The 13,175-nt window shown below is 39.9% G+C and overlaps 1 protein-coding gene across 4 annotated transcripts in view; it reads right to left on the reverse strand.

The window, feature by feature from the left end:
- Positions 1-1,268: 1,268 nt before the first annotated feature.
- dacha (dachshund a) overlaps positions 1,269-13,175 on the reverse strand; it is a 156,902-nt gene continuing 144,995 nt past the window's right edge. For 2 of the 4 annotated variants that reach the window (XM_037546065.1, XM_037546066.1), the window contains exons 9-12: positions 12,227-12,383; positions 10,396-10,542; positions 8,815-8,880; positions 1,269-2,776 (exon numbers count right to left, since the gene is read on the reverse strand). In XM_037546065.1, the coding sequence (XP_037401962.1) occupies positions 2,739-2,776; positions 8,815-8,880; positions 10,396-10,542; positions 12,227-12,383 (408 nt within the window). In that variant the 3' untranslated portion in view covers positions 1,269-2,738. The remainder of the gene's footprint in view (positions 2,777-8,814; positions 8,881-10,395; positions 10,543-12,226; positions 12,384-13,175) is intronic. The other 2 variants (XM_017705335.2, XM_017705336.2) reach the window with 1 other exon arrangement.

Here is a 13,175-nt window from a genome sequence, read left to right on the forward strand (position 1 = left end):
AATTGCTCAGGGCCACGGTGGCATAATCTGTCCAAACAACTCTGCTCCAAAGACGTTAAGAGCCATCGATCCTGGGATCGGCTCATATTTCATCTGCAAGAACAATATTCTAATTGACATGGATCTGCTGTTATGGATTAAAGGCTTGGGGAAAAAGAGCAGGAGGGAGAAAAAGAAAGGAGATGAGAAAGGCACAAAGGTCACAAATTTACTCCCTGCATCCATCCCACCCTACCTCCACCCTTGCTCAACCCCTTTTGATTCCTCTCCTCTTGTTAGCCATAATCAGATTCAATGTTTTTTAATAAAACTCATGCAAATATTTTTTAATATTTGCTGATCAAATAGTCTGCCGCAGCAATTGTCTTTTCATACACCACTAAAAAATGACTAATGATAAATTAAGTAGTTTGACTAGTTTACATACATTTGCCAAGTGAGAAGAGGGTTAATCAAAAGTAGATCAAACGATTTGTCTCTAATTGAAATGCAAAAGCAGACCCTCTTGTTTTTTTTTTAACATAGGCATTTTTTTTAACTCGAGGCTTCAGCTCTCTATCACGAGGCCCAGTCCTTTTCGTCAGTGTCCCAGAAGCCTGTGCAGGCATGGACAACAGACAAAACTCAGCAGGCACTCTGGGAAATGTAGTCTCAAGGGCTGCTACTGGATGGCTAACGGGGGCCTGAGAGAATGTGTCTAATTAGGTCAGTTCTTTTGGTGGCTGCAGGTGAGAGGCAATACCTCAAGTTTCCACAAACCAGAGAGACTGTAGAGCTTCAAGCTGACTGCATCACAAGTTTAGGTATGAGCATAGAGAAACTGGTTTATTAAGCCTATGGAAGCTTTTATGAACCTACATGAAGAACTGCATTCAGTCATTATGCAAGATATTGCATGGTACAATAAATTAAGGCTGCTCAACAATGGCATTGCTTTGCTTGACAGCATATTTACACATCCAGTATCAGATTACAATTTTTTGAAGTACATCAGGTATCCCAGCACTACAAAAACTGGTAAAAATATATTTAAGGAAAACGCTGGACTATTAATTAAAAGAAGGGTGTAGATTCAAGGATGGAAGGTTCCTTATTTGGGGTTAATGGTTGATCTTTGTCTTGTTCCAGTTCAGAATCTGACCCACAAGCATAGTACTGTTTTATATACCAATTAAATCAACTTATCATAAATTCTGCATGGCTGAAAATGTCTTGGTGCACTAAAATGAGGACCTATGGGGAAAAAAATGTTCTCAAGCAAAAAAATACAAGTTTCCAAGTTCAAATTTATTACTCCAAAAACAAACAAACAAACAAAGAAACAAACAAAACAAAGCCAAAATCAACCAAGATGATGTCCATAGGGATGTTTTATTTGTCATGTTATGTGCAAGGCTGTGTTTTGTGGTCATCATCATTTTAAAACAAGGTTCACCAACAATGATAGCTGCCAGATTGTGGTTATGATGCTAATGGAATCCCCAGAAACTTTCAAAAATAGATTAGAAGAGGCAGCCTTTCCATTTTTAAACAGTAATTGTCTTTTGTCTTCAGTGTTGTATCTACAAGCATGCTTGCATCAGATGTGCATAAAGGTACTTTAGGTCGTACGTCTGTTTCTTTTCTTTCATCACTAAAAATGTATCCACTTTATAACGACATTAGAGTAGCAAATGCTAAAGCATTTTTACAAGTCTTTATAAACAAAGGTAAAAACAGAAGGTGGGGGGGGGGGTTTACAGTAATACTGTATTTATATGAACAACAACTTAACACCTTTTTTAAACTCATCACGGAGCGATACAGAGAACATTGTCAGAGGGGGCAAAGTCAAATGAACAAAGAATACATTTCAACATCACTTCTCGAATATCCGTTCATCGATGCTGATTAAAATACGCTCGAAACAACAAAATAAACAGTAGAATAATAAACACTTTGAGAAGGAAAAGACGACTTTTCTACACTTCCTAAAAAGTACAAAAAATAAATTTAAAAAGGAGTGTGTCCCTTAAAGATGAAGCAACAGAAAAACCAGGAGAGGCCTACTGATCTTGATTGGAGTTATGTTATCTGTGTTCATTCAACTCATGCCTTCAGTCTTTTCAAGCATTGTGTGGACCTTTGTGTTCCAGAGCCTCATCAAGACTTGTGCTGTACAGAATCACTGCTGCACAGGGGGTCAACTTAAAGCAGTAATAATAAAAATAATAACAATGGTAGCATTGCCTAAGAGAGAGAACATTAAGCAAAGGGGAGAGTGCAGCAGTGTGCTTTCATGGAAGATGGAAGATTGACCGGAAGGTGTACGTTCATCCAGAAAAAGCGAAACATTTCATCATTAGTCTCAAAAAGGGGTAGAATATAGAAGAAATTGAAAAAACAGAAGGAAAGAGATTTTTTTCTTTTTCTTTTCTTTCTTTTTTTTTTTTTTTTTTACAAGTTACTGTGATGTGGTGGGTGGCTGCCAACAAGTGGTACTCTGGATACACACTGCAAGGAGCGCAATCACACTGCACCGCAATACACATACACACACGCACGCACACACACGCACACACTTGAGTCCTGTACACGAGTTTCAGGTGATCTGTGGTGACCACCCTTACTGCTTTGCCTTCATACAAATTCCACAGCCCATCTCCAAAATACCCAAAATACAGGCAAAAAGTCCATTAGTGGAGTGAAGCAACCATCCACAAGTGGGGAGGAAATTCAAGGAAAGCTGCACATCCATCTCAGTACATAATGGGAGGTTTGGAGTAGGGTCTGTTCTCTAGACAAAGAGAAAACAATAGAATGCATTAGTTCAACTGTTGGAACATTGGACAGAACATATTGCTATGAAGGCTGCATCTTAAAATAATCAAAACCCACATGGACACCGTTTGCTGTTCAGTTCACTTCCATTAGTCAGTAGCATAAGCATCTGGAGATCGCAGGGTCAATACCTGGCGATGGCACAGCCATCCGTTGCCAAGAGTCTAAGACAACATAACTGGCCTTGCTCTCTCTGGGTGGGTAGGATCGCTCTCTCTCCCATCAGCTAGACATTCAACACGATGCTAGACAATGTGTGGTATTTGTTAGCTTACGTTACAGAACTGGCAGTTAGCATTCCCCTCCAAACGTGTTGAGATATCCAGTGATTATCTAGCAGCAGTTTAAAAAGATGTGGTGTCTGGCTTCACATGTCTCAGAGTAAGCACATGCTAGCCTTCACCCTCCCAGCCTGGTAGCTTGGGACACCTAGCTTGTGGGTGAAATTGGCCTCGACTAAACCTTGTCATTTTGGGCCATCACTGGACATTTTGTCAGGTACGTATTTTTGGTTGGCAGCTTATTTTACATTTATGCCATTTGCTTATCCAGAGCGACTTACAATTTGATAATTTTACACAGGTAGGCCAAGGTGGTGTTAGGAGTCCTGGCCAAGGACTCTTATTGGTATAGTGTAGGGTGTTTGCCCTGGTGGGGGACTGAACCCCAGTCTACACTGTAGAAGGCAGAGGTGTTAACCACTACACTATATCAACCACACCATTTTTTTTTCAACTCAGCAGTGACACTGTAGTGTGTTAAAATCCCAGTAAAATCGTTGTGGCTGATACACTCATAACAGGGCCACATATACCACTGTGCCATTTGCATGATGGTGTCACAACTATGCAAAGAATGACCCACCACTCAAAAAAAAACTTGGTCCTACACAGTACACTAACTCAAATATTGCATGTAATAATATTTATTTTATTTAGACCAATTGTAAAAGCATGGGTATATATTTTGTCTGTATGACCCTTGCACAGTTTTGTCAATGTGTTTGACGCTGTTATTGGTTCTGCCTCCTCTGTCCCTATATCAATGGTCAGTTTTTGACTGCATTAGTTTTGGTTGACAGACTTTTCTGAATTAGTTTAATATGTAAAATGACTTGCTCTTTATGAATCATTTTAGATTTCAATTAAGGATGATTTGCCATCCCCAAAACCCCTGCCCTCCAATCCAATCAGTCCTTTAATATGGAGTATAAGCTGATACGAAGTCTAACCAGGTGTGTATTTATGTCCATAGTATGTGTGTAATGTGACAGTCGAGACTAATATATTTAGTTTTTTGGCAAACATTTTCAAAATGACCATTCTACGGTGTGTTTAATATTTACTTGTGACCTCTGAATATTTACTTATACATTTTTTTTATACCTCCTTGATAGTGTGGCTACTGGTTACTTTAATATGCAAAATGTTTGATATGTGCATGGCAGTACATTGAAATGATGCATCTATTGTTTTATTATCATCTGTCCATGATTTTTCAAATCTATTTCAAGACTTTATAAGACTTTTCAAAGAACCTTTTCCTATTGTGACCCTTTTACTTTGATGGACAGGGCAGAGGGTGGCTGATAAATTGTGTGCTCCAGCTTTCTCAAAGAAGCCAGTTTAGAGAATGAATCATTCAGCATTAGCTGTTGACATGAAGCACCAGATCAGATAAAGACAGCTGGCTGGTAAGGAGCACGAACACTTCACTGGCATGTTAATCACAATGTGCCGAGCTTCCTTGACTGCAGAGGAAACAGTTCATCAGGAATGAAGTGCTTTTACACGTTCAATACCCTTGTTGCAGCAAGCAACAACAGATGAGCTAATATGTAATCAGAATGGAAATAAAGGTGCAGATAAAGGAAAGTACAATGGAGTGTAGAGTAGTTATGGGCATACAAGACAAAACCCCCCCAAAATCCTGTCACTTTCAATCTGAAACTCGGACATGAAAGCATACCACAAGCTATGCTTTTTGTTCATACACTGTTTGTGCATGCATTGCGCATCGCTGTGAAACACAGGAATGTGTATAATTTTGTAAATGTCATATATGAATTTGATATGCCATTTGCAAGGTGTGAATGCCACATAGAATCCTTCCAGAAATAGCCAGCAGACTAATAGAGTTGCTCAGATGGGTGCACCGAAGATGTGTTTTATCGTGCTGTGAAATATGAGTTGTAATATCCTGAAGTGCAATTAATTGAGCCCTATGGCTGACAGCAGGCTAAATCTGCCATAGAAATGCAGCACCCAAGGGACAGGGAATCCAACAGATCATCTGCTTCAGGCTTTGATCTGACACAGAGCAGGATAGAGATGCACCTATACTGTTCTATGAGAGACAGACCAAGTTATTCAAATCTAAAAATGTATGGATAAAAATCCATGTTTTTACACTTAAAAACCTCAATTCCAAAAGAAAAACACAAAAACAGTATTAAAGTAAATCCACTTTGTCCTGTATTTAAAAACAGACACTGCAAAGGTGTTCATGTTTTACCTTATTAACATTTTTTGTAAATATACGGTCATTCTAAAATTCACGCTTTTGACACATTCTAAAAAAAACTTCAGATACAGGCAACTTAAGACTAGGAACTTAATGAAATGATAAAAATACAATAAACAGGTGGTGAAAACATGCTTTGGTGTAAAATGAGCATCCAGAAAAGGAATAGTTCTATATAGCAGGCGCAGGTCAAAGCTGACCACTAAAGCATCAGTGAATAATCCAGCAATGTAAGAACAATGTTCCCCAATGAGTGATTACAAGGATGTAAGGTAAGTGCACAACATTATCAAAAGATCCAGAGGAATCTCGGCATAAGGGCAAGACTAATAAACTGCGACTGAATGCCAATGATCTTCAATCCCTCAGACTGCACTGCAATAAAAACTAGCATGCTCCTGTGATGGATATCTACTTGGCCTCAGGAATAAAAACTGTTGTCAGTGAACACCATTTGTCACTGCATGCTCAAATGCAAATACAGACTACTATCAATAGTCATATTTATATACACTTTAGAGCAATGTTTGGTGCCTTCTAGATGACATCTTTTTTAGGGACGTCTGCTTATTTCTGCATGACAAGTTCAAACCACATTCTGTTTGTGGCTGTGTAATGAGAGTGCAGGTGCTAGACTGGCCTGCCTATTTCCCAGATTGTTTTCCACTGAAACGAACAACGAGGTTTACATTAAACTGGGCTTACAGCTAGTCCTGTTTTGTGTGAGTTGCAACACAAACCAAACATTACTGACTATTTACTAATCCTTGTTTTTGTTAGTAGCATTTTATATATTTTCCACATCTTTTTGGAATTGAGATTTACATTAAACTGGGCTTACAGCTAGTCCAGTTGTGTGTGAGTTGGAACACAAACCAAACGTTACTGACTTTTGATCTTCAAGGACTAGATTATTAAGTTCTGTTCTTGATTCCCCCTTAGGATGTTAACTGTTTGCTTTCTATCAAAGTGTGTTCAGCTTTGCATTGCCTTAAAGGCACTGTGGCTAGACATTCTAACTGCTGCCACAGGTGAGGTCTACCCTGTGTTTTGATTTCATGGCCCACATGCGGGATGCTGTAAATAGATGTGCAAGGGAAAAGAGGGTGGTCCTCCTTAGGGACACTCTCCACACCCACTGACCCCATATTTCATTTTACCTTACACCTGCATCTCCTCTGCACTCAAATTTCTTTTCTGCTTCTAATGCAAACTTAACTGTTATGGCGAAGCTTGACATTTTCATACACTTATTTTTTTTCCTTTGCTGCCAATGACCTACTGTGGAGGCACAGCAGGTCATTTATAGTTTTCACTGTAGTTGTTTGCAAATGCATAATTACCAAAGTGGGAGGCACACAGTACAGGACAAACAGGTGGGATTTCTGACTACAGTATTGGAAGACACAACTATCTTAAGATGCTCTCTCAACACTCCTAGTCCACCTCCTTAATTACTTTCCCTCCTCACCTCTCCCTTCCACCACCCATCTGGCTCCCTTCTTTTAATCGGCTTGTAAAGTGATGTCACCTTCTTTTGTGTTCAGCACTTTGCTGTTCGCGCTGCTTGTCTTGATTAATCAGAAAAGGCACGGGTCGGCGTAATGGGCCAACACCGGCCTGGAACCTGAGAAAGCGTAAAAAGCTTTTAGCTCACCGAACGGGCTCTCTGCAAGGACAATCAAACCTAATGAAATCAGTTGTCAGTGCTAAGCTTGCAAAACTGTGAAGTCCAACTTGGGAGTGAAGCGCGAGCTAATTAGATTTTTGCTGGGCGTAATGGATAAATGTGGCGAGGCGTGGGCGAGGGGGCAGGAGAGCTGGGAGGGGGAGGGGTCGGATAGCGGACTTCATACACAAACTCTTAAAGTGGCTCCTCTCATGCATCTGTTGAGGTCCTACTCCATAGACCCTTTGAACTTGTTTTATTTTTGCAAAATGCTTGGTTCAATAAGACTGCGCATTTAAGAGAAGAAATGGGTTCAGTAGCTCAGTAGCTACAAATAATCTTTACCTTAGGTAACCTCTATTTACTCATTTAACAAGGTAAAAGTGGCAGTCAAACAGCTGTGGCCAACAATTCAGTCACTGCTGTTAACACTCAGATCATGAGCCTCTCTTCACATGAGTGTCATGGTTGGGAAAAAAAAAAGGTTACCAAATATGACTTGTCCTCCTGTCACCACTGTAATACAACCATCATTGTCAAGAGTGAGGAATGGAAGAAGCATGACAGGTTGGCAGCGTGGCCAAACGATTACAAACACGTAGTGGGGCTTTTAACTTGACCCTCTCGTCGGCCTCAGGTGTTACGAGGCATGATCAGCTCCACGCTGTCCCAGGTTTCTTTCCTCACTCTAAAGGTCAGAAGTGTCATGGCTAAGTTGCTATCACTAATGCTCAATGTTATGCTAGCATTAGCAACAGATCAGATCTGGCTTAAATGTGGGGTATCTGATAAGGCCTGCCTTTGATCTTTTGTTTCTGTAGGTCGGACCTGGTGAGAGTTATGAGTTCAAAATTATGAGCAGTTACACATTTAAAGTATACTTTTTCTTCCGTTTGACCATGAAACCCACTCTGACCCACTGATGACCTATTCAACTGCAATTGAACCCTGGAGCCGCACAGAGAACCAAGTGAAGGTTACTACAGGAAGGTTTTAGCGCTTCGCTATAGTAGTAGTTCTGCTGTCAAAAGCAGAAGAAAAATGGACATCTCTCTACTTGCAGACTGTGAAACTGAGTATGAGGTGGGGGTAAAGAAAAATAATCCCTGACCCGCGTTTTTTAGACCAGCCTGTTTTGACAGAGTCTTCTGTAAACATATGCATTTATTCACCTTTTTTCCAGCCCCATATTTCACAAGATCTACTAGATTTGGATGGGTCTCCAGGATTGGAGCGGCGCTCTGATGGAGTCAAGGTATGTATGAGAATGTAGGGGGAGGGGTACTTTTAAAACAAAAACAGGACTTGCAAAAATAGAACTGCAAAACACACACAGAACAGCACGAGTGTGCAATCTCTCTTCAGAAAGACTTGACATCTTCAAAGGGCCTGAGAAGACATGAAGCGAGATTTGAAGTGAGGGCTTCAGCTTAGGGTTTTTGATTGCAGCACAGGAGATGGAGGGGGCTCAACCCTATCTGTGGCCTCTACCAGGCCAAAGTAGCTGAGGGGGTTCTTGACCATGTGTGCTGCATATGGCTGGCTGCATCTTCCCTCCCCTTAGACTTCTTATACCTTACCTTTCCCACCATACTATTGGCACAAGGACGTGAAAGCCACTCTGACAGGAGTGATGACTGGATGACCTCAGCTTTTTCAACTGGTGGTCAGTTTACCTTTGTGTGAGTGAGATTTGGGATACATGCAGGGTTCTAAATAAGCTCTTCTACCATATGCTCACTTCTAATGTTCATAGTAAAATCTTGCACACAAATTACACACAGACGTGCATGCAGTCTTACCTTGTACGGCTGAGTTCTCCTGCTGATTGCCGTTATGCTCAGGCTCTACTTCTGGTATCACTTTTTCTAAAAATCAACCAATCAAAGCACACTCTTAGAAGCTTCTAATCACCATCCAACCAATCACAGCATCATCATAATGCACTATTACGACAAATCACAATGCACTATTACAAATCTTTCCAAGCAATCACGTATGATTAAAAAACATCCTGTGTTCTTGTCATGGCCACAAACAGCCCACAGTCTGATGTTAAACAACACAGTTTTGCTCCCAGTGACTTTGAAAATGAAATTAGTGTTTTGGTTACACTTTATTTTGAACATCCACTCTAGATGCTTTGTAGATACCTTGTCTTTATCTAACATTGAACTAAATGTTTTTATTATTAAACGCAACTAAACTGAAGCTATAATAGATTCCATTAAATCTAAACCTAATCCTAAACCTAATCCTAACCTTACCTTCTACCTAAAATTTACACTTAATCCTAAACCTGGCTCTAACCCTAATGCTGGTGATAATCAAGTGAGCTTCACCAGGTAGTTTGTTAACATTTTGAACATCTGATTCTATGTGGCATTATAAGCACAATATTTGGCACAATATTTTCTAAAACAATAAAAATACTGAATCTTGTACTGTACTACAGTTCTCCGTAGTACAACTGTATTTATTTATTTTTTCATTCATTAATAAATCACTTCTTATACTCACAACAAGTCATTAAGACATATTTCATGTGCTGCAAGAGAATTTACTAATTTACCTTATCTCTCACTGTATCTAACACTACCACATACGTAATGAGTATTATTAGACCAAGACATCAGGTCGACTCCAGGCAGTTGAATATGATAGGAAATATCTGTTTACACAACAAAGCCAGTTTGTGTCTTGCAGATAGAGAATCACTTAGTCTGAGTACAGATAGGACAAAACAGCAGATGCTCTCCTGTAACACAGCGCCTTTCTCTCCCAACCCCCAATCCACACTCGGATGAAAGACAAAAACAAAAGGCATATTTCTCTTAATGAATTCGCTTTTAATCAGCCTTGGCCAATAATTGCCCCTGCACTCCGAAAAACGCTTGCAGATGTTCATATGCGCTCATGAGTCCTACGTCTTTCCCCGTTTGCATTCTGCTTCTGCTAAGATATTCACAATTAAACAAGTGAAATCAAAACAACGGGTGATTACCAAAACAGTTTAGCCCTCGCTAAGCATGTGCGTTTAGAGCATTTATGATAAGCATCTGCCTCCATTTCCTCCTCTAGCATTACAATGCTAATGCATCGCTAATAGTCATTGCTTATACGGAAATACCAATATCAGCATTGATAAGGAAATATGAGAAAGAGGAGGAGGAAGAAGAATGGAAATAACACTGGAAAAATGTCCTGAGAGGGTGGAACAATGGATTAGAGAGAAGATTAGAGGAGAGGAGGTCATTTAGGAAGACAAGGGGATGGAAACAGTGCATGTAGTACTTTAAAGGAAACAGCAAAACACTGGGAAATGCAAGAGAAATATATTGAGAGAGAGGGTGAGAGAGAGAAAGAGATAAAAGGTACCTCACCATTGAGACTCATGCAGAGGCTTTCAGGAGAGGTGGCCTGTTTGAGGGCCTGCTCCACCTGCTGTCTTCTTTTCGCCTCAAACTCTAGAGCCTCTTGCAGTTTCCTCTTTGCCTTTTTCTCCTTCTTTAGACGCTTCTGGATGGTAGCTAGGGAAGGGAGAGAGAGAACGATGTGAAGTGTGAACTAGCATTAATGCACAGGTGTGTCTTGCAATGACGCTTGCCGCTTTTTTACGTTAAGAAATTCACACCTGGAAACTTGAAAGTGCTCATTAACACCGACACAATACCACACATCCACACAGTGCATCCAAAACAGCCTTGTGAAGGATGCGTCATAGAGTTGTCCTCACCTTCGCGACCTTCAATGTATTCAAATTTCTTATACATGTCCTTTCAGCATCCCTGTAATAATGCTGGACCACAAATGAACAAGTCTCAATACTATGCAAATGTAAGCAAACAATAAGGAAAAACACAGGGTACACTATGTATGCAGTGGGCTCCAGCAAGAGGTGGGCAGTAACACTGCACAGTTACACTTGTGTATTACTCATGTGTATTAGTAAAACTTTGATGGATTTGTACTTTTGGACCAACTTCAGACAAATAAACTTCAGTTCCTATGCTGATATTTTAGTGGTTACTTTTACTTCTAGTTTAGTTTTCCAAGTATGGTTTTAAATGACTCTTCCTGTCTCTGGCTCAAGCTCATTTCTTTTCATTGCTAGACAAACTTTCAGACTTAAGCCTTGTGATCAGCCAGATTCCTGTAGTACTGTTCTGCACATTTTCTTCTCAAATCCAAGGACTGCCATATAATACATTGCACCATTTGCTCAGCTGCAACTGTACGCAATTTCAGATGAGACGCATGCTGCTGCAAGAACAGGTACACATACCTGACAGCAACATTGTTGCCTTTGTGCAGTTCTTCTTGAACATGTGTAAAAGGTGTATGTGCACACATTCACAGCAATTAACAGCTCTTTGAAACAGACTTAGTCTGGGGCTCCCCACAAGCACATGCACACTTCAAGCTCTATCTCTGTCCTTTGCTAACATCCCTTCTTTCTCACACCTCTAATTACTTGCGTTTGATTCGACAAATCCTTCATTTCCTGCACCATTAGGAGCTACATTTGAATAACACGCATGGCAGTAACAACCATGGCTAATAAATTATTGAAGTGTTTGTACATATTGTACGAGTTGTTATGCAGCCAGCTAATTGGCTTAATTTCTTGGCGCGGGTGGCAGCAGCCGACTCAGTGGTAAATTTGACTGCCTGAAATGTATGGAGATGTTCTTTTGGCAGCATACCACCATCATTTAGTCATTTAATTCAGTGGATACCGTTAATATACTTGTTTGTCATTTATTAATCGTTCATTAATGTAGATACTAATGTGACATGCTGATTCATTTATTGCTGCCACTACAGAGTGGAAGGATTTTAAATCAGCATAGATGTATTTTTCTCTTTTACTCACAACAACTTCTAGCATTTACATGAATGTCAGTGATGCTGAAAATACAAAAGCAACCCCACAAGCATGCATCCAGCAGCACATTGACTGCTTTTACCCGAATTTTGTTTTTTTGTGTTTAAAAAGGCATTTTTTTCTGATGATCACCACCAAAACAATCTCACAAAACAATTGTTGGACCATAAATTGGATCAATTACACTTTGATATAAAATTTCAGATATTTTTCAGATATTTGGTACCCACAAAGAGAATGAAACATATTAGACTCCCCAAACACACACACACACACACACACACACACACACAACCAAAATCACATGCTCATTTGCTTGCCTGTACCTCGGCTGTGTAGCTCAGAGGTGAGCTGTCTCTCCAGGCTCTCCCTCATCTCCCTCTCTCTATACAGCTCCATTTTCAGCTCTTTCCTCTCCTGCTGGACCTGTTTCTCCTGGACACGGGCATTATCCACAGCCACTTTCAGCAGGCCCTGTGCCGCCAACACAACCCAACACACATCACTTTAATATAAAATTTGGAAGCACATTGTTATGCATCATTTTAAGATTATGTGCAGACATTTACACATACACAGATTTGCTTAAGTGGCATGTGGCATTATGTGTTCACCATGGCTGCATGACTTCACACAATCATTACTTTAATATTAAACCGTTTATATAAAAAAACAACATATTTTATCTTCATAGAAGGATAATCTAGTTTAAAAAAACTATTTCATGGTATTAAGCAGCCACTCACAAACACTCATACATGAATTTAAAATATTGCATAGGCATCATCCTTAAACATTAGTTCTGAACAAGTTCTTTATCCTTTGAACAAAACATTTTAATTTTTGAGGGGAGGTCTTCTAGTACAAAATACCTTTGTACATAGAAAATGGTTCTCATGGGATGAACCTTTTGGGGGGTAGGCAGGATTTTTTGGGGGCTGGGCGCAAAATAGTTGTGAATTAAAAAAAATATATATAACATAAGAAACATAAGAAAAAAGGTCACTGGCAGTGTGCAGCTCTAAGCTAACTTTGCTGTGCACCAACATTATTGTTTTATTGGCTAACTATGCATACCAAAAGTGGACACGACTTCACACAGAATGTGAAAGTTCCACGCATGTGGAGAAATGTGAAGAGGGCTAAATCAGGAGGGAGGGAATTACAGCAGAAATAGGATCAGAACCACTGGTTTAAAAACTGATGTCAACATACAGAAATGCATTTTAATTGATATCCTGAAAAGGTCAACAATGGGGAAGCTGTTCCACCATG

This window comes from Pygocentrus nattereri, chromosome 16 (assembly GCF_015220715.1).
Source record: "Pygocentrus nattereri isolate fPygNat1 chromosome 16, fPygNat1.pri, whole genome shotgun sequence".
Classification (NCBI taxonomy): domain Eukaryota; kingdom Metazoa; phylum Chordata; class Actinopteri; order Characiformes; family Serrasalmidae; genus Pygocentrus; species Pygocentrus nattereri.